Consider the following 22,403-nt stretch of genomic DNA (forward strand, 5'->3'; position numbering starts at 1 on the left):
CAAATTTAATTATATACACTTTAGCCAATTGAAGGGATTTGGAGGATTGATAATTTCTATCAGTAATATTTATTACAAAATAGTCGACTAGTTAACCTGTTAGAAAATTTTAAGCAACTTTTCTCACATTACAGAATCAATTTATGAGTGGTTTCGTTATTGATTACTACCAATACTGAATTCCAAATCACTTTGTTTACCCTGAACTAACAGTCTATTCTACTGGATGATAAAAAGGACACATTTGGGTCAAGGTAGTAGACTAAAAACGCCCAACTTTCTTTCCCAAAGGTCAAAAGCACCTACCTGCATAAACAACTATATTGGGGAAAAGCTGGATATGTAAGGTGTGAGGGGATTTTAGAGGTACTTTGTCAGGAAGAGGACATAATGATGTTGTAGTCACTTCTGAGCAGGAATTACATTATAGGGGCACCATCGTGGCTCAGTTGGTTAGTGTCTGAATCTTGATTTTGGTTCAGGTCATGATCTAGGGTCACTAAATTTCTAAAGGACAGAAACTCATCTTAGACTTCTCTATATTATTTATATTACGTGTTAGGTCCTCAAATTAATACAGTATTTTTGAGAGAGAGAGAGAGAGAGAGAGCGTGCGCACGCACAAGCTGGGGAGAGGGGCTGGCGGAGAGACAGAATCTGAAGCAGGCTCCATGCGCATGGAGCCAAATTAGGGCTCAATCCCATGACCCTGGGATCATGACCTGAGCCAAAATCAAGAGTTAGACTCTCAACCAAATGAGCAGCCCAGAAGCCTCTAGCATATATTACCTATTCATAAATTATATAATTTAAGTTAGGCTCTCATTACGTTAAACATATTAATCAGTATGTTTTTTCTTCACATACCTTTTCTTTCATAGGCTTTATTTCTGCCTCATCCACCTTTCTTTCCAGTTGGCTTTCTAGCTTTTTAATTTTCTTTTGGAGTTCTTCAATTAAACTTTGTTTATTATCTAACAGAGATTTTCCCTAAAATATAAGATGTATTTTTACATTTTAGAAGTAAAAAAGTACCAAACAAAATACACAATAAATAGTCCAATTATAGAAACTTTTGAGGCTATAGCTAACCACATTTTCTAAATGCACTACTGACGCACTATGGATGCTTCTGCATTTTAAAGATAGGCTACTCTAAAACAACAAATACAACAGAGGTCACTGAAGGAATTAGCCACATTAATCAAAGTGATCTGAAAGTTGTTTCAGCAAATAGGTGAAATTAAAAAGTGGGAATAAACTACCTACATATTTTAAATAAAAGACATTATCACAATTAAACATAAAATTACCTGTAATCCACTGGTCAGTCTTTTAATTTGCCTTTTCAGTTCATCATTCTCTTGATCAATTCCATCTTTCTCTCTAAGCATTTTATTATAAGCTTTTTGTTTTTTTTGCAGTTCATTGGTTAAGTCATTCAAATTATCAGTTAATGAGTTTTCTCTGTTTTTACTTGTTTTAAGAGCTTCTTTCAACTTTAAAAGATTTTCACTTAAGTCTTCAATTTGTGACTAAAACAAAGAGAGGTTTAATTCATGAATCTTCATCAAGTATCAACAATAAAATAAATACATCTATTACTTATTAAAAAGAAAGTGGATCTAAATTTTTATTGAAACAAATTATTTTTAATAATACTTATTAAAAAAGGTTTAGTTAATGCTTATAAAATTAAAACTTACTAAAAGTAAAGTTTCAATCTGAATTTTTAAGGTCGCAGGGAAAAAAACCCCACTAACTACATATATTTTTCTGTCTTCGTTTCAAATGAACCAAGTCTCTTTTGAGAAAAACAAAACATGAAGAAACAGTCTAAGGCAATTCAGCTTCAGCAAACACCCAGAAACAAAATTTTATCAAATAAGCAAAGGTTTTATTATGGTGGAACTGATTTAAAGGAACAAGGACATATGAATGTACATGGCATTTAAAATGCCAGTATAAAACAAAATCTCTAACTTGTAGTACTAACCCACTTTGTAAAGACAGGACATAAAAGGGTAACTTGCAGTGCTTGACAGTATGTTGAAGCCACCCACTATACAGGAGTTCCCAGCTGTCCCATACAGTAACAGCGATAAAAATACTGGTACTTAGTAGGTTTTGTTGGATAAACTACTACAGGTCAAAATTATTACCAATAACACTAACAAGAAATTTAGCACTATTATAATACAGTTAGAAGAAACATACACTGTCCAGGAGAAGTCAGAAAAGGCTTCAAGAAAAAGGACTTTAAGACTGTTAAGGATTCAGAGAAGATGACATTTCAGGCAAAGAGGTATTGAGGAAGAAATCAACAAAGGGGTATTCCTGTTTATATATTTATTTACTTAATGGGTTTTTACTGTCAACTATACTGATAATCTTGATAGGTACAATGAGAGATTCATTGTACCTGTATGTACCTATATGTACTCATTGTACATATAGGTACAATGAGAGAGAAGGACGCCTGTCTGGCTCAGTCAGAAGAGCATGTGACTCTTGATGGTGATCTTGGTCCTGAGGTTTTTTTAAAAAATTTTTACTGTTTACTTATTTTTGAGAGAGAGCGAATGCAAGCAGGGGAGGGCAGAGAGGGAGGGAGACACAGAATCTGAAGTAGGCTCCAGGCTCTGAGATGTTGCACCGAGCCTGACCTGGGACCTGAACTCATGAACTGTGAGATCGTGACCTGAGCCAAAGTCAGACACTTAACTGACTGAGCCACCCAGGTGCCCCTCAGGGTTGTGAGTTTGAGCCCCATGATAGGTAGAGAGATTACTAAAGAAATAAACTTAAAAACAAAGCAAAACAAAAACACCTAAGTAAAATCCAGTCCCTACACAATTTAATGGTGGTGAAGAGCACACACAAGTAAGTCGAGAGTAAATCAAAATTACAAACAAAATAAAACACAATTTTTATATTTTTCACGTTATGCAGAATATACTCTATGAAACTTTATGTAAAGAAATTTAAAAACCATTATGAAATACATGTGTTTTGTAAAAATAATCTTAAATCACCAAATCTAATGCTCTATCATGTTTGAAAACAATAAAATACATAGCCAAAAAAATACATATTTAACTTCAAAAAAGCCTTCAGAGTTACACAGCTCTATGGATTAAATGTCAAGGACTATATAATCTCCATAAACTATTTCAGGGAGAAAAAAAGGAAAGCTAATTAACTCATATTATGAACTAGTAAAAAATTAGAAAAATTTGATGAAGCAAAAGAAATAAAACAAGGAAATCTACATACATATCTCATCAACACAGAAACAAAAATTCTAAGTAAAATCTTCGTTAATTCTATTAGGAAGAAGTAGCTAATAATGGTCTATTTTTGCTAATTTCCAAGATGACCATCAGTGTGAGAACAATGAAGATTCTTATTACTCAAAAATGTATGTTTATCTATCAGTAATTCATTAGAATAAATTCTCTATTCATTATCAAAATTGCTATATATCAAAGTGGATCCTCTTCTAATAGTAATTATAAGGAATTTTGTTATATTAATGAATGTGTTGACATTCACCTTTAGCTCTTTAGTATGTCGATCAACCATTTGTTGAACATTGAGGTTTGCCTCTTTCTGAGAAGTTGCAGAAATAATACGTTCTTCAGCTGCTGCTGTCATTTCTGTCCGGAGTTCCAAAAGTGCTCGACTAAGTGCCTGAATATTATAACATACACATTTTTTTAGAATATTTTATATGAACAACGCATAATACAAAAAAATTAACATGCATCACTTTTAACTATTTTCCTAAAATGCCATGTCTTTACGCAAACATAATTCACAAAGAGTCCAACTTTTTCAAATGAAATTTCTATAATAATTGCACTCAATTCTTTTCAAACTGCATGTGAGTTCAAAATCTTGACACTAATTTTGAGAACCAATATTAAATCAAGCTATTTGTGCTATAAAAGCCGTATGTTTTGTTTTCAGTATACAAGTTTGGTTGTTTATTTATTTATTTTTTAGTGTTTGTTTATTTTTAAGAGCGAGAGAGACAGAGCAGGAGTTGGGGAAAGGCAGAAAGAGAGGGAGACACAGATTCTGAAGCAAGCTCCAGGCTCTGAGCTATTAGCACAAAGCCCAACATGGGGCTTGAACCCACAAACCATGAGATCATGACCTGAGCTGAAGTTGGATGTTTAACTGACTGAGCCACCCAGGTGCCCCCCTTCAATATCCAAGTTTAGATATTTATCTGAATTACTTAGTACAAGTGAAATTAATGGAATTTATATAGACAAGTAAAATGATAGGATTAGAAGAGACTTGAAATTTGCCAATAAATTTCACAAGCTAGCACAGAAATACAGTGGCACCTTCTAAAACAATTGAGTATCTCAAACCTGAGATAAATTTGAAAAATACCTCAGACAATCCGCTGACCAACTGCTTCTCAAAAATCTATTTCTGTGACTTCCTTCTTTAAACTTTCCTCCTCACTGTCATTATCTCCCTCATACTCCCCAAAATTGTTCAATCATTCAAAATATTATTCAAAATAGCCTCAGTAGCATAAAATCCCAGTTAGAAAAGGAGAGAAAATAATGGGATTAAGACTTCCCCTTATTTCCTACAGATAACCCACAAATCAAACTGATGACAACATACAAAGAAACTGGGCTATATCTGTACTTTAAAACCCCACCAAAAGGCGAATATCCTACTTAATAGCATAAGACAAAGCTCATATTTTTTAGTACAACAGATTTATATATATAATCTTTTACAAGTCTTTTCTAAAAGCAATCTATTACCACATATATTCCCTAAATATTGACAATACTCTGTTGTTACTTACTTTTTGTTGTTTCTCTTTCAAGGCTAACTGGCTCTTTAGCCGTTCTACTAGATTTCTCATTGTAGTTGTTGGAGCTCTTGAATTTGCTTCTTTTTGAGCCTGAAGTTCAGATTTTAAACTCTGTGACTCCTTTTGTGACTGGGCCAGAAGACACCTTAAATCCTCTACTTCTGCTTTCACTTTTTTCACTTCATATGCATGGTTTTCTTGGAGCCTAATATAAGCAAACATATGTATTTAATGGTGAGGTTGCTGCAATTAACACTCTGATGGATAGGAATTTTGTAAAGAGCAAATATTGGGTCCTAAGTATCCCTACAACCTAAGTCTTAATTCAAATCAAAACAAGAACAATTCTTTGTTCCACTTAACCCTTAAACTTAACATAAAATAGACTTTTCCTTGTAGTTATTTACTATTTTTGGCAACAACTGCATCAAGTAATTTTGTACCTCTAGACAATATAAGGAACAAAATAGCACTTTAAATACTATGTCTCCTGCAAGATGTAACAAAAACTGAAGTTACTACAAATAATTATCAAATTATGAAAATATGAGGTCTTACTAAAGTAAACACACAGGTCTATAATTTCTTAAGACACATTAAAATACACATATCCATGTGCACACAGAATAAAAGTACAGTTTTAGTTTAAAATGACAATGGTAAAGTACAAAACAACCACTGAAGGATTTCATGTGGCAAAAATTTATATATATACAAGGTATTTCAAAAGATGATTATTTTCTACACTCAGGAATTAGATTCAAAAGCACAAGCAATTTTATACTCCAAAACATGACAGAAACTTACCAAAAATAACATCTCATGTAGAAAATTTAATACAATGGGGGAAATGAGATTGAAAAGATACCAAATACTATTGCTGGTTCTCTTTTTCTTTCAGAGAGTAATTTCTTAAAAGTGGTAGCTTCTTAATAAAGCAAAAGTAGTGTTAATATTGTCAGAGACATCTTGGATAAGTAGGTTAAGAATATAAAATTGTAAGACTTTCAGAGCTGGAATGGAATTATAAAGTCAAGTAGTTCAACTTTCTCATTTTTTTCAGATGAGAAATTGAGGTCCACAGAGACAGCTGTTAGGTAGAGGCTAGACAAGAGCAGTGCTTAAGGAACACCCTGAGGCAGAGTCCCAAGTCCTTGAAAGGGAATGACAGAGGCCTGAAGTGGAGGCAAGGACCACAATTAAAAGAAAAAAAAAAAAAAAAAAAAAAAAAAAGAACACATTATAAGCCAGAGTTCAACATGGGGGCTTTGTGGCTTCAAGACCCTGGGCCTGATAGATCAAGAGCCACAGGTGCAGAGAACATGCACTCTCCTCTTCCACCTCTGCCCCAGGGTAACCCTTAGACTCACTATAATGCATAGATACCCCTACCTGCCTCTACTCCTCCTCGACCCACCTGCCACATGAAGGTTCTGGTGCAAACGTTACAGGGTCAGACTCCCCCTCCCAAACTGTGGGAGGAGTTTCCCAAATGATGGGGCTTCTCCCAGCCCAGAGAAACCCAATACTATCTAATTCCAAAACAACCTAGGGGCTTATTCCACCTCAGGGAACCTACCCACTCTCCTTTCCCACCTTGGAGTGTACTTTTACTTTAATAAACTGCTTTGTGCTTGCTACTTTCCTTCTGGACGTTTTTATTCTGAGCACTGATCCCCACGTAAATCTTCTCACGGGCAATCCAAGGACCTAGGCTGCCATTCGCACAATGCAGACACTCTCTCATTCCTAACATTCTACAATGATTACAAAATACACTATAAACCTATTTTAGATCTAAAATCTATATTCTGATAAACTGGTTGAACGTTTAAAATCTCTAATAGAGCAAATGAATGCTGTCACTATGATTAATTAAAAAAAATAATTTTTCATTCAACAAATATTGAACCTCTGTTATGTGCTAGAAACTGTTACAGGTGTGTAAACAAAAGTTCCATATTTATATGTTACTTTACAATTTTCAAATTACTTTCACATATAGTATCATTTGGCCTTCATATAGAAGGAGACAAGGTCATTTCTATTTTATAGATGATTAAATGGATGCTTTAATTAAAGAAGTTAAAAATGAGAGTATAGAACAAGAATCATGAGTTGGCTCTTGGGCCAGATTAACTAGATTCAAATCGTGGCTTATCTATCTCCTCCTAAGGCATGTTACTGAGCATTCCTGTGGCCTTGTTCCCTATATGAAAAATGGAGAGAATAATCTATGTCATAATAGTCCTGAGAATAAAATGAGATGAGATAATACACATAAAGGTTTTAGACCATGCATGACACAGCAAATGCTTACATTTATCCTCATTCTATCATTATTACCATTTGCCTGTTTTTATAATACATTCCTAAAACTTACCGCAATTTGGTATTTTCAAATTCTTTGATTTTTAATTCAGTGATTTCTTTTTGTCTCTCTAAATCTTGAGATACTTCTTTTAGTTTGGCTAAAAGTGAGGAGAGAGAATCATCTTGTTCTGCTACTGTCTGTTCCATCTCAGCCAGACGAATAAAATGCTTGTTGGTAGGAACTGGAGTAGGGGACTGTTTTATTAAATCCTAGGAAATATGAATAAATTAGCCATGAGCATGTACAACCCAATGCCATACCTATTCCATAATTTTAATTTGGTTCCTCAAATGATTAAAATATGATTTCTAATTTAAATTTAATGATTTACTAGCCTATGAAGACAAGAAATACAGATCTTATTCTTTGTGGTCCCAATATTGAGCAAAGCATCCACATGTAGTGGACGATCAATAAATGTTGACTGAATTCATTAGCTAAGGCTTAAGAATGCTAAGATATGTTCAGCTCAGGTCGTGACTTCACACGTGTGAGTTTGAGCCCCGCATCAGACACACACTGACAGTGCAGAGCCTGCCTGGGATTTGCTGTCTCTCCCTCTTCACCCCTCCCCTACTCATGTTTGTTTTCTCTCGTTCTCTCTCTCTCTCTCTCTCTCTCTCTCTCTCAAAATAAGTAAACTTAAAAAAAAAAAAAAAAAAAAGAATGGTAGATTTCCATGTTAGGAGATGAAAGTTAGGTCAGTTCACATATATAGAAGACAAAGATCAAAGGAAGCAAGTATTAATTGAATTCAGAACATGAAAAGCAGTTACATATTGGTAAACTTATGGTGAACAGAATTGAAAAGAAAGACTGAAGTCAGATCATGCAAGGCTTTGAGCACATGGCTAATAAATATAAACATGATTTTGTAGGCAGTGGTGAGCTACTAAAGACGTGGATATAGGGGGAAAAATGATCAGAGCTGTGATTATTCCAACACACGTAGGATGGCTTCTACTCAAAAAAAAAAAAAAAAAAAAATCATGAGAGCTAAATTTTCAATTATATGGTCTCAAAAATCAACAAAGAATAGAACAGGGGTGCCTGGGTGGCTCAGTCTGTTAAGCATCTGACTCTTGATTTCAGCTCCAGTCATGATCTCGTGGTTCGTGGGATCAACCCTACATCAGGCTCTGTGCTGACAGTGTGAAGCCTACTTGGGATTCTCTCTCTCCCTCTCTGCCCCTCCGCCTCCACCAAAATAAGTAAAAATTAAAAAAAAGAAAAAAAAAAAAAGGATAGAACAAAGTTCCCAGAATCTTACCCAAGCTGTTTGTTTGAATTTATTGAGTGAACTATCAGCCTGTAGTTCTAATTTACGATGAAGAATATGAAGGTCTTCTTCATGTTTCTTAACAATTTCTCTTTGCTCCTGTTTATAGCAAATCAAAATTGTGTCATAAACTATTAAATAAATTCACATTCTAAAGATCTTAAATATCTTATTACCTTTAATCTTCCAAAATCCCTATGAGATAGGGAAGGAACATTACCTGTATGGCGTACATATAAATATATTTACACCAGTATTTATTCCCCTGGTACATATTCATATTGGCAAATCCAGCCTTAAATCATAATTTATTCTTAATATTAGAATAATATGTATCCATCATCTTTTAACTTGTTTCTAGAAAATTTTTTAAATGTTATAGATTTTCCTATCAACATTCTAGCAAATCAGATTTCCACTGACTGCTAACTAGTGTGATAGATTTCATTCTAACTTATTGCCTCAATCTTTACCTATAAACTCCATTGATATTTTTCAAAATCGTAACGGTTTCACCATGACAGCTAGTCCTGGTTTAGTCAGTCATAAGAGAAAAATACACATTTACAAACTGCCAGGTTTACTGACAGAGCTTTAATCCAATCATGTGAAAGCAAAAATTCCTAAATAGAATCACTTGAAAACAAGAAACTACCACTTCAGGGAAGAATAGTATTTGGCATTTGACTAAAAAACATAATAAAGAAAAGAGCAAAGCATAATGTAATAACATACCTCTCTTGCTTTTTCCAGAAGATGCTGGTACTTCTTTAACACTTCTTCCTTTTGGTTTAACCTTGCCTGCATATTTGCAATGGTCTGCTGAGCAATTTTCAGTGTGTGATGTGATTTTGGTTCTACCTCTTTTCTGCCTAGTTCGGCTATAAGCTTTTCACGTTCTGCAGTGGCAGGCAATCGAAGCCTTAGTTCAGTGATGACTTTGTCCCTTGACAGAATATTTTGCTCTGCTAACCGTAAAGCAGATTCTTTTTCTTTTAGCTTCTGCAATGATCAAATCATAATAAAATTATTAAAGTATATATTTTCATTTTAGAATGCTTCATCTGAATTTTGGTCAGATTAATTATAAGCAAAAAAAAAGGAGTTTCACTTTATTTTTCACATCATACTTATATTAGTGATATACTGATATTAATAAGGTTATATTTCTTATATTTCCATGTGGCAGCACACTTGTCTGCATGCACATTTATTTATAAGATTATAATGTGTTATAAACTTCACTGTTCACTTTATTTAGCTCTTGTAATTTTAGAATGAGAAATGTGTGTGGTGGTAGTAGATTTAGAACGGAAATGTAATAAATCATTTCTTTTAGTTTGGCCCAATAACTATCAGAGCCCCAGAAAAGTAAGCCATAAAAGTCAGCTGAGTATAAAAAAATTGGAACTTTAGTGGCCTAGGTCAATGAATCACCATTATAAAATCTGTAGCTTATTAAAATAAAATAGGAAAAATGTTTACTCTTCTGTAGGATTAAGGCAGATATTTTAAATCAAATAACTCAGTGGCAATTCACATAAGTGACAAATCCTACAATTACTGAAAAAAACTGTTTCAATTGATTAAAAATGTACTATTTACAATTTTTTTTACCATTTACAAAATTTTTAAATGTATTTACCATTACTATGTTTAGATGCAAACCAAAATGAAAATCATCTTCAGTTTATATTTTCTGTATGATGTAATAAAGAGATTTGATCACATATTAATCAAATTTAAGACCCAGATTAAAGAAATAATTTCTAGCTCTCTTGCAAACCTTTTAACCACCCATAAAAGGAATGAACTGAAACTGATTCAGAGCATACAGCATGCACTTCAAAATAAAACATAAAAATAAACAAGTATGAAAACAATTCTTGATCATATAGAGAAAAGGTAATATATTGCTCATAAAACTACAAGATGCTTTTTGTTTCCTTTCATGTTTACTACTACTCATCAGTGAGTGACAAGTAGTGATGAAATGATTCACATTAACCCTATCTGGTGTTCCTTATAATAATGCTCTTTATTAAGAACATTATACTAGAGTAGAAAAGAAGATTAGAGTTAGCAACAGATTCATGATTCTATGCTTCAGCCCTGTTAAAAAATATTTAGAAAATTCTAGAAACATACCCAATAATACACTAATAAAAATGCAAATTCTTATTACCTCTTCTAGTGATTTACAAGTTGCCCGTGTTTCTAGGATTATTCGAACATTTTCCTTAATTTTTCTTAGAGCAATCTCAAGTTGATTTGGAAGGGGCAAACTAGGGTCTGGCAATGATCCTGTCGCCTCTTCAAACTATTAAGAAATAGCATTTTTGAGAAAAAGCAGTTACATCACTAAGAATAATACTGTTACAACTATAGGACAAAACATGGTTAAACCTCACTTATATTTGAAATAAAAGAAGGCAATATCAATAAAATTTGATTGGACTTTAAAACCACTTCTGTGGGTTACTATAGGCCATGCTATAGAGTAGCAAACAGAGTTAATCATTCATACCTTTTGTGCTGCTTTTAGTATTTCATTTTGCTGATGGTCAAACATGTCTAGTTGACGTTCTAGCTCAACTTCTCTTTGATCCCAGGCCATCTGCCTTTCTTCATGAAACTATCAGATACACAGACATTGACCAAGCATATGACAAAAAAGTTTACATACATGTTCTTATTTAATCCTTACAACAACCCTTTGGGGTCACTGTATTCTCATTTTATGGAAAAAGGATGCAAACTCAGAGAGATTAAGTAACTTGCCTTAGATCACAGAGATAGAAAATGTGACGTCAGGATTTCAATCTCTCCATGCATGCATCCATCCATCACATTTAATGACATGAACTATGTGCTAAGCGCTATTCTAGGCAATAAATAAATACGCATGTAACATGTTACAGGATGATGAGTGCTGGAGAAAAATGAACTTAGATAATCCCTAGTTAGGGAATCTTGATGGCAGAATTTACTGTTGTATACTGGGTGGCTAATAAAGGCCTCACTGATGAGGTAAGACACTGGAGCTAAGACCCAGAAGCAATGAAAGCATAAACAATACAAGGATCTGGGCTAAGAACACTTTAAGTGGAGGGAACAACAAATTTTGAGGCAAGCAAGCATGAGCTTAGGGAATTTTGTCTGCCTCTAAAGTATATGTGCTTTATTCTACACCAAGCTGCCTTCTCCTACTCCATCAATGAGAGCCACTAGAGACTCGTAACTGTGAAGAGTCACATAACTAATGTCAAAATAAAAATTAATTACCAAATAAATTTATGTATTATTTCTTTTAAGTTTAAAACTACTATTACAACATAAGTAAATAAATACAAATTTTTGAATGCCTTAGAAAATAAGAAACAGGGGCACCTGGCTGGCTAAGTGGGTTAAGCGTCCAACTCTTGATTTCCATTCAGGTCATGACCTCATGTGAGATCAAACTCTGCGCCAGGCTCTGCGCTGACAGCCCCCTGGAGTCTGCTTGGGATTCTCTCTCTCCCTCTCTCTGCCCCTCCCCCACTCATGCTTGCTCACTTGCTCTCTCAAAATAAATAAATAAGTATTAACAAAAATAAGACAACGAATATGTTATAACAATAATAATGAGAGCTACAATCAATTAAGAGTATAATGCACGGGTGCCTGGGTGGTTCTGTCGGTTAAGCATCTGACCCTTGGTTTCGGCTCAGGTCATGATCTCATGGTTCACAAAATGGAGCCCCATATCAGGCTCTGGGTTAATAGCCCGGAGTCTGCTTGGGATTCTCTCTCTCTCTCCCCTTCCCCAGCTTGCACACATGCATACCGCACACATTCTCTCTCATAATAAATAAACTTAAAAAAAAAGAGAATAATGGAATCACTCATACAATATTCTTATGTTTAGTATCTTAGCAACAAGACCACAAAATAAATATAAAATGAAACCTTGTTTTGCTGCACAATTTCTTCCTCCAGACTGCTGATTGTATGCTCATATTCAGAAATTATATTATTCAAATATTTTATTTCTTCTTTATCCTTGACTAATTCTCTATTTAGTTTAAGCTCTTGAAGACGTAGTTCTTCTATTTTCATATGCCAACTGATTACCTAAACGTTTATAAATTACATGTACAAATGTAAACACTGTCCATATAATTATTTCTCCATTGATCCTAATAATTTTCATTGAAATTAATACATATTCTTTGAGATAAAAATTATTCTTGGTTCAGCCACACAGCAAAGTTTACTTAGAATTTTCATAGACTTTTATAAAAATATGTGCCATCTTAACATAAAACATTCTTCAAATTATGTGAGAATGGATAATACTAACACTTTCATTTATTATTTTCATATATGTCATTGAAACATTGGTTTTACTTTCAAAAATGGAAATCCTAAATACTTCTAACCTAGAGATTAAAATTAAGTAGCAAGGTAATTACTTTTCATTTAATGCATACCAAATGAAGGTAAAAACAAAATTATATTAAAAAGTAAATGTGGGCCTACTACCTGTAAATAATTTTAAACAGATAATAATTATGAAGGGTAGAATTCAACTGATAACCACTATAATGTTTATGAATAACTAAAATTAGTATTTAGCTAATATATATAAACTTTTCTAGAATGTTTAAAGTTCTTTGATAGTATACAATCTAAGCATTTCTACCAAAATCACAGTTTAGAAGAGTCTCATTTTATTTTTACAATTAGACATTCAAATAGCCAAGCCTTAACTTACAAAACCTAAATGAATAACGTAATTGGAATTTTTGTCTTATACAAAACATTTTTCAGATAGCTATTTATTAAAAACTTAAAATTACTTTGTAACTCTTTTGGAAATACTGAACCAAAAACCAATGTTTTACCTTTTGGGCTCCCCTGGCATCCTTTAAAGTGCTTATTAACTCTTCCAGCCCCTTTAACTTTAATTCCATTTCCATTGCTTTGTTCTCCATATTTCTATGCTCTTGTTGAGAAGTTTTCATTTCTTGCATTATCTTAAGTTTGTCGTTTTGTAATTGAATCATCGTTTTAGAGAACTTTTCCTGCTGTGCTAAGGGTAAAGCTCCACTAAACTGTCGTCGGAGAGACTGAATTGTTTGGCGCAGATGTTTTGCTCTGTTTCTCCCCTCCAGACGGGCATAATAGAGAGCCTGTTCCTTTTCATCAAGTTTCTGCTCTAAGCGCAAATTACAGGCCTCCATTTTCTGCAGTTTAGATGTAACTGATTCCAACTTGCCAAGCGCAGTAGCCTCACTGATTTGAAGAGAGACGACGTGTTGATGCAACTTGGCAATTAGTGCCTTTTCATCAGACTGTGCCTGATATAAAGAGTATATATTTATAAGTTTCAAGTTTTTCTAATGACACTTTTCATGGATTTAAAACCATGACCTACTACATAAAATTTAAAAAAGTATGCTATATGAGATCCTATAAAAATCTAGCCTGGCTTTAGATTACCAAAAACTTGTCAAAGAAAAAACCCCAGAATCAAACATACTTAAAATCTAAATCTAGTATCCAACTAAGTAACAGTTGGCATATTACTGTTTTGTTGTTTTTTTTTTTTAAACTTCCATATGTAAATATCAATGCCGGGACAACACTAATGTTGACAATTTTTTTAATCTTAAAAAATTTATAATGGGAGAATATGTAAAAAGCTACATATTAATACAAGAGAAAATACAGTTCTGAAAGACTTTCTCCTCAAACCTTAACTTTAATTAGCGACCAGCACAATGTACCTGTAGATATGTAAATGTTTTTCTGTATCATGAAAGATATTTCAAATTAAAGAGTTTTCTAATCAGGTTACAATGAACAAGTACAGGAGCTTCCATTTGATACAGCCTCTGATTAAAACCATAAAATTATCCAATATCTAATGTGAATTTAGGAAAAAGAAAAAAATCCACTTACAAGAGCCAATACTGTACTTACCTGATAGTCTAACAGTTGCATTCTGACAGATTCTACTTCTTTTTCCCTGGACTGTTGTTGTATATTTAAAATTTCAACTTGTCTTTTGGCAATATCAGAAATCTCTCTCAGTCTAGGAAATGAAAAAATACTTCAGGAACAATTAGGTCCATTTTCTAAGTAAATACTAGTATTTCAGATTTCTAGATTCTTGGAAAAGCCACTAATTTCCAGCATCTCTTCTTGGTGTGACATACTAAAGCAAAATTTCCTAAACCATTTAATGAAATAATTCCATGAGAGTTCTGTCAAAAAAACTCCATTCCCAACATCCCTCCCCGTTGAAAATTCGTAATACATAGTATTGTATGAAATGTTGAAAAGTTCCAAAGTAAAAAATTATCTATCTATACAGCATTTTCCAAATGTATATGGCCATAGGACTAGTCTCCCACACTTTTTTCATAAGATACTTATTACCCTAGTTTCAAAGAGCTAGAATAAGGTTTAAGGTAGGTTTACTTGACATAATTGTACAGTTAAGGATACAGAAATTTAAGATTCCTAGGTTCCCTAGGTGGATTAATATATGCTTTAAATTTACAAACTGTCAGAAATGAAAAAAAGAAAGATTATATGCTTACTACAATTACAAAAAATGGGAGAAGCTTGATGGTAAATTATTAAATTTTCTCCAAGACTACTATTATACGATCACACAGGTAAAGCAAAAATTCATTTTACTTTGGGCTAGAATAATTTTAGTGCACTGTGACATATAAATAAGGTTCCCTTATATTGATTATAAATGCTCATTACCAGTTACATAAGTTTTAAAAATTAAAATAAAATGCATAATTGTAAATTAAATTATCTCAAAAGGTGAGGTCTATGAGGTAAGAGGAAGAATACAAAATGGAGTCCTTCATAGTGAAATGGGCTGAAAATGATGGACATTCTCAAAGGACTATCAATACTCCAAAAAAATGGGTATTACTTTATAATACGCTAATCATAAAACCCTTTTTACAAATTATTTTGTGGTTGACAGATCAACTTATGTTACGGCTCCTATTACGTTTCTACTGAAGTAACACAAAATCACCCATGAGAATGAGTACATAGCATCTATCTCACACACAATATTTACTCCTTAGATATATTTTGTGTTCCAAGTGAATAAACTATTTCCACATGTAAAATAAAAATCACAATGTTACTTTAAGGTTATTAAGTGTAATTATACGAGTTAATATATGTTTAATACTTAGCACAGTATATAGTACTCAAAAAATGTAAACTGAATCAAAATCTGAATTTTTCATTTTATAGCAATCTTATGAAACAAGAAGAGATACTAGTGCTCCCTTAAAAAGGAGAAAAAAACAAGTTTATTTCATTATTTTTTTTAAGTTTATTTATTTTCAGAGAGTGAGAGAGAAATGGGAGGAAGGGGTGAGGGGCAGAGAGAGAGAATCCCAAGCAGGTTCCATGAGGTCAGCACCGAGCTGGATGCAGGGCTCAAACTCATGAACCATGAGATCATGACCTGAGCTGAAACCAAGAGCCAGATGCTTACTGGAATGAGCCACCCAGGCACCCCTTTATTTTTTTTTTTAATTAAAAATTATCTTATTGCTAAAAAATGCTAACCATCATCTATCTGAGCTTTCAGCTATCCATAATCTTTTTGCTGGTGGAGGGTCTTCCCTAATGACACTGACTGATCAGGGTAGTGGTTGCTTAAATTTGGGGTGGCTATAGCAATTTCTTAATATATTTATTTCATTTACATTTATGTTATGTTGTTTTATTTCAGTATAGTTAAAATACAGTGTTATACTAGTTTCAGGTGTACAATATAGTGATTCAACAATTCCATATGTCACCCAGGGCTCTTCCTGACAAATTCGTTCCTTAATCCCCATCACCTAATTAACCCATCCCCCTACCCACCTCTCCTCTGATAACCATCAATTTGTTCCCTATAGTTAAGAGTCTGTTTCTTGGTTTGTGTCTCTTCCTCTTTTTTTTCCCTTTGCTTTGTTTCTTAAATTTCACATATGAGTGAAGTCATATGGTATTTGTCTTTTTCTGACTGATTTATTTCACTTAGCATTGTATTCTCTAGCTCCATCCACGTCGTTGTAAATGGCAAAATTTCATTCTTTTTATGGCAGAATAATATTCCTTTATATATATACATATACCTACATATACACACCACTTCTTTATCCATTCATCTATCATGGACACTTGGGCTGCTTCCATAATTCGGCTATTGTAAATAATGCTGCTACAAACATGGAGGTGCATGTATCCTTTGAATTAGTGTTTTTGTTTTGGGGGGTAAATACCTAGTAGTATTTAGGGTAGTTCTATTTTTAACTTTTTGAGGAACAACCATACTTTTTTCCAGTGGTTGCACCATTTGCATTCCCAACAAACATTTGCAAGAGGGTTCTTTTTTCTCTACATCCTTGCCAATACTTGTTTTTTATGGTTTGATTTTAGTATTCTGACAGGTGTGAGGTGTTTTTTCATTGCAGTTTTGATTTGCATTTCCCTTGATGCTGAGAGGATCTTTTCATGTGTCCATTGGCCATCTAGATATCTTCTTTAGAGAAATGTCTGTTCATTTCTTCTACCCATTTTTAATCAGATTGGTTTTTTTTTGGGTTGAGTTGTATAATTTCTTTATATATTCTGGATACTATCTTTTTATCAGATATAAGAAACTTAAGTTTAAATAAGTTGAATGACCACCCCACTTCCCTCCAAAAAAATATTAGTATGTGGAAGAACTCGACTGCATAGGGTCTTGATTCCAAATTCAGTGCTTTCTGCAATACTATTCCTGGACTCTGAAAAACATGAATCTTGAAAAGTTATTTCCTCTTCAGTATTATTATTCATGCCTGTTAAAAACTAATCTTGTTAGTACTTCACCTTATTCTTACAAAAAAAACAAAAATAAAAACAACCAGTATCAATTCCACTAAGAATATTACCCCGAACCACTGTAATTAGGTTTCTTAAAAATCAACTAGAGTAGATGCACCTAATGACTAAAAAGTTTGCATGCACTTACTTTGACACTTCAACTTTTAGTTCCATTTCGTTCTTCTCTAATTCTAGAATCCGTTGCCTATCAGCATCACTTACTGTCTTGCTCACACTATCAGCTAGTTCATCTCTTAACATCTGTTCCACTTTCTGTGCTTCCAAATTGATTTTGGTAAGCTAAGAAAAGCAACAAAAATGTTCAGATATATTAGTTTTTGGTGAGATTTTCTTCTCAACTTAGATATTACCACAGTTCTCTTTACTTAGCATTAGTCTGGATAATGAATTGAGTGTGAAATATTAAGAATAGATTGAAGAGGGTAAAGAGAGTCAGGAACAGATTATAAGAACTCAGGTTATATGTCAACCCACCAAAAGTCATTTATATTAGACAACTCATAGTCTAATATTTGAATCTGATTTTTTAACATTTGTTTGAAACGTAGTTATACTCATTATGCTTGACTTCAATTATATCATCTATAAATAAACATAAATGAGTTAATAAAATCTTAACATATACTTAGTGACTCAGTTAAAATAAACAAAATGACAAATATGTTTGGAAAAGTATACTAATTCTCAAGGTAAACATTATAAACGTGCTGCTTCATCATTAATTGTTGAATGTTTGCAAACTGTTTTAATTGCCAACCAATTTAATATTTCTGAGCATATCAAAAAGGTCTAAAACTTACTATTAAAATGTAAAGTCCCAAGAGCAGAGATTACTGCCTATTTTATTTCCTGTGATAAAACTAGCCCCCATACAGTGTCTGGCATGTAACAGGCATCAATAAATATTTGTTAAATGAATGGATGGTAGTGGAAGGCAATTATCATAACTAAGCAAATAATATCTTTTTACATTAAATCTAATAATGTAATGCTGATGAAAAATAAGAACTCATTCACAGAAATACCTGTCTTCTTTTTAAATGTTTCAGATTTAAAACACATCTTTTATGAAACACAGCACTATATTAACATTACTTCAGAAATACAAACAAATCTCTTACAATATAAAATGTCTAACATGACTAATCCTTTATGCCAATTACATGATAAAAATTATATCAAACCTCAGCAAATTTGGTTTCCAATTCAAAATTACGTTCTTCCATTTGCTTTAATGAAGTCCTTGCATGTTCATACATTTTTTGAGAATGTTCAGCCCGCTGCCTTTCATTTAATTCTTTCATCTCCAGCATAGTAATTTTTTTTGAAATAGAAACAATTTCACTGTTGGTTATTGATTTCTTTGCCTTATCCATGCTTGATTCATTTCCTATATGCAGCAATACTAAGTCAATCACAAGCTGTTATCAAAATTAGATGCCAAATATTTTAGAAACTTTTTTTTTTTTTTTTTTAACGTTTATTTATTTTTGACAGAGAGGGAGAGAGAGAAACGGAGTGCAAGCAGGGGAGGGGCAGGGAGAGAGGGAGACACAGAATCCAAAGCAGGCTCCGGGTTCTGAGCTGTCAGCACAGAGACTGATGCAGGGCTCAAACTCACAAACTATGAGATTATAACCTGAGCGGAAGTCAGACGCTTAACTGACTGAGCTACCCAGGCACCCCTGGACACTGTATACAAGGATGCAATAATATGGTTCCACAGAAAACACACGAGCCTTATGAATTATGATAGACCTAGATTCCAGTCTTAGCTCTGTTACTTACTGTTTGGAAACTGCCTATCCCATTTAATCTCTCGGGAACTTATATTCTTCATCAGTCAAATGATAATAAAAGTTAGTCCTTATAGAAATTTAGGAATTTCTACAGGGAATCCAGCACTTATTTAAGAGAGACAGAGTAAAATGAACAGAGAACTTACTACAATTGTATGTAATACTCTTTTTTTTATATTTTAGCTTAAATGATACCTTCTTTCAGGTAGCAGTTACATGGAAATCAATTCACTTTTAATTTCTTAAAGAATTAAAAATCACATTTCTAAAAATAGCTTATTTTAGATAATATTAGGCCCAATGTTAGGCTTCAGTAAACTACTACATGTCCCAGTTACCAATTTAATAAAACAGCTCTATTTTGTAACAGAAACCTTGAATAACATTAGAGCTCTAAGATCTAGAAAACAAACATACAAAAACACTTTATCCAAAGGAGCAAATTTATTTGAAAATTATAAAGCACAATGCTAGTAAGATAAAATTATTTAAACATCATAAACTAAGATAATCATTTAAAAATGAATATGGAAAACCATTTGAAAAATGAATAAGGAAAATCCTAGCAGGACCCACAAAGATTTTAATATCTGTCATAATATCTGTTAGATATACATGAAGATGTTCATTGAGCACCATAAACAACAGCAAAAATAAGAAGGCCTCGTGATTTAATCACTCAAACAGTAAGATATTACATGGATATTTGTATGTGTAAGAATGATGAATAAAGCAAATATATTAATATCTACTAAATGAATACAGTATATAATGTTCATTATAATTTAAAGTATATGTATGTTTACTATTAGAGTCATTTACATTTTATTTATTTTATTAAGTTTTTATTTAAATTCCAGTTAGTTAACATACAGTGTAATATTAGTTTTGGGTGTACAGTATAGTGATTCTACACTTTTATACAACACCCAGTACTCATGTAAACATGTATAAGGGAATACAAAAAAATAATAATAGTAAAGCTATAGGCAATATAAACTCTTTTCAAAATTATTTTGATGTTTTATGGTGACCTTTTAATTTAAATGTATTAAATGGTACATTCCTAATATAACTTTACACATATTACATGCAGTGGAAAACTTCTAAATACTACCACTAAAATATAGGTATTTAAGATTATCACCAGTCTTTATGGTTAAATGGTTCAAAATAGTTAATGCTCTGTCATAATTTTTTAACATATATGAACTAATCTCATCTACTAACTAAACTCATCTACTAACTAAAAACCAAATTTTGGTAGAGATTAGCATAAGATACTATTCATCAACTGTCTGCTAAATTAAACTGTTAGGCAGAGTTCATTTTTATCAAAATACTTCCTTTTCATCTGATATAGAAAAGGAACTATAAATGAATAACGTATTCACTATTAGATTTTCATCATTTTACATTATCAGAGTCATCATACTTACCTAATTTAGTTTCTTGTTCCCAGGCTTGTTCAACAGTGTAAAGTTTTTCCTTGGTAATCTCCAGTTCTTTATTTATAGAGTCCACTTGTTCTTTCAGGGATGCATTTTCACACTCAATAAAACAGAAACATCACTGAGAAACTACATTATAATTCAGACTAATATGATATAAGTGATATTGACTTAACTTTATATAATATCTCCTAAAACTCACAATCCGGTTTTTTTAAACAAAATTAGGAGCTTCCCTACACGGAATATATACACACATACATATATAAACACACGTATACACACACACATATATAAAGAAAGTATGTTAAAATAATCAAAATATATCCAATATGTGACTTCCGAATATTAGCTTCTGCTATGTTCACTTTGGCCAAGCTGGAATGCTTAGAGTTTCTCACACAGTTACCGAGCATCACTAGCACACCATCATGTCAGGTGCTGTACTTCATGTCCACGGTGGAAAGAAACAGACAAAATACTGGCCTTCACAGGCCTCACCATTTAGCATCTGTGGGTATCTGTGTGTAGCAGGAGTTGGGGAGGGTATGGAAGGCAGAAGACAGTGAACAGGTAAGCAAACCAAAAACTCTAAGAATGTAAAGATCTAGAAAGAAACAGAGTATGGATCCAGAGCAAAATAAAAGGAACCATATCAAGATAGAAAGGTTAAAGAAGGCTCAAACCCATGTACTGTGAGATCATGACCTGAGCCAAAATCAAGAGCTAGACACTTACCCACCTGAGCCACCCAAGGGCTCAAGGAGCCAGTGTTGACAAGAAGCCAGCCAGAGAGAAGAGCTATGTGTTGATAAACCCTGATGCTCTGATGGAGGACTGAGTTTGGGGCATTAGAGGACTTAAGCACAGACAGCAAAAATAACAGTGATGAGTGGTATAAGATAAACTTAGAGTGATAATAGGGGGTCATACCAGGCAGGGCATGGTATGTCAAGATAAGGAACTAGAATTTAACTTAATATATAATAGGAAATCATTTAAACATCTTAAGGAGGAAGTATTTTTGTTGTTTTTTTTTTTTAATTTAATGTTTATTTATTTTTGAGAAAGAGACTGAGCATGAGGAAGGGAGGGGCAGAGAGGGGGAGAGACAGAATCCAAAGCAGGCTCCAGACTCAGCTGTCAGCAGAGCCCAAAGCAGGGCTTGAACTTTCGAACTGCGAGATAATGACCTGAGCTGAAGTCGGATGCTTAGCTGACTGAGCCACCCAGGAGCTTCTTTAAGGAGGACGTTTTAAACAACCATTCTGAATGCAATGTGGAGAATAAATAAAGGGGTAAGCAGAGAAATCAAAATTAAGAAAATACAAAATCCTGATGAGTAGGGTCACAGCAGTGAAGATGGAGAAAAGAGGACACACATATGAATGAATTACATTTGGGAAATAAAAATGACAGGGGAAAGGAATGACAGAAAGTAACTCTAAGGTATCTGCCTTCATGGAGTAGGTAACAGCAGCACCTATTGAAACGGAAACAACTATGACAGAAACAGACATTCTGGATATGTTAAATTTGAGATCCTCTTGAAACAGGATTTGTAAAATAGATAATCCCATTACAGTACCGAAAAGGCAGACTGGACACAAAAATGTAGGAGTTGGCACATAAATTTAATATGCTCATTTACTCTTTGTTTTAACAAACAGAATACTAACTATATGCCAGGTATTTTAAGCCCTTGAATCATATAAAGAAATTCTGTCCTAGAACTTGTGTT

General features: G+C 33.3%; 1 protein-coding gene across 3 annotated transcripts in view; it reads right to left on the reverse strand.

Annotated features, from left to right (window-relative positions):
- The window catches only part of CEP290 (centrosomal protein 290), a 90,975-nt gene that overhangs the window by 26,532 nt on the left and 42,040 nt on the right, over positions 1 to 22,403 (reverse strand). For all 3 annotated transcript variants that reach the window (XR_013556695.2, XR_013556694.2, XM_078449630.2), the window contains 15 exons: positions 20,651 to 20,762; positions 18,597 to 18,802; positions 17,540 to 17,691; positions 14,470 to 14,581; positions 13,389 to 13,844; positions 12,451 to 12,615; positions 11,030 to 11,137; positions 10,688 to 10,822; positions 9,238 to 9,504; positions 8,494 to 8,601; positions 7,233 to 7,432; positions 4,841 to 5,054; positions 3,556 to 3,693; positions 1,314 to 1,535; positions 868 to 990 (listed from right to left, as the gene is read on the reverse strand). Coding sequence is in view for 1 of the 3 variants with exons in the window: in XM_078449630.2 (XP_078305756.2) it covers positions 868 to 990; positions 1,314 to 1,535; positions 3,556 to 3,693; positions 4,841 to 5,054; positions 7,233 to 7,432; positions 8,494 to 8,601; positions 9,238 to 9,504; positions 10,688 to 10,822; positions 11,030 to 11,137; positions 12,451 to 12,615; positions 13,389 to 13,844; positions 14,470 to 14,581; positions 17,540 to 17,691; positions 18,597 to 18,802; positions 20,651 to 20,762 (2,718 nt within the window). In the remaining 2 variants the exon portion in view is untranslated. The remainder of the gene's footprint in view (positions 1 to 867; positions 991 to 1,313; positions 1,536 to 3,555; positions 3,694 to 4,840; positions 5,055 to 7,232; positions 7,433 to 8,493; positions 8,602 to 9,237; positions 9,505 to 10,687; positions 10,823 to 11,029; positions 11,138 to 12,450; positions 12,616 to 13,388; positions 13,845 to 14,469; positions 14,582 to 17,539; positions 17,692 to 18,596; positions 18,803 to 20,650; positions 20,763 to 22,403) is intronic.

This window comes from Panthera onca, chromosome B4, assembly GCF_046562875.1.
Source record: "Panthera onca isolate mPanOnc1 chromosome B4, mPanOnc1 haplotype 2, whole genome shotgun sequence".
In the NCBI taxonomy this organism is placed as follows: Eukaryota; Metazoa; Chordata; class Mammalia; order Carnivora; family Felidae; genus Panthera; species Panthera onca.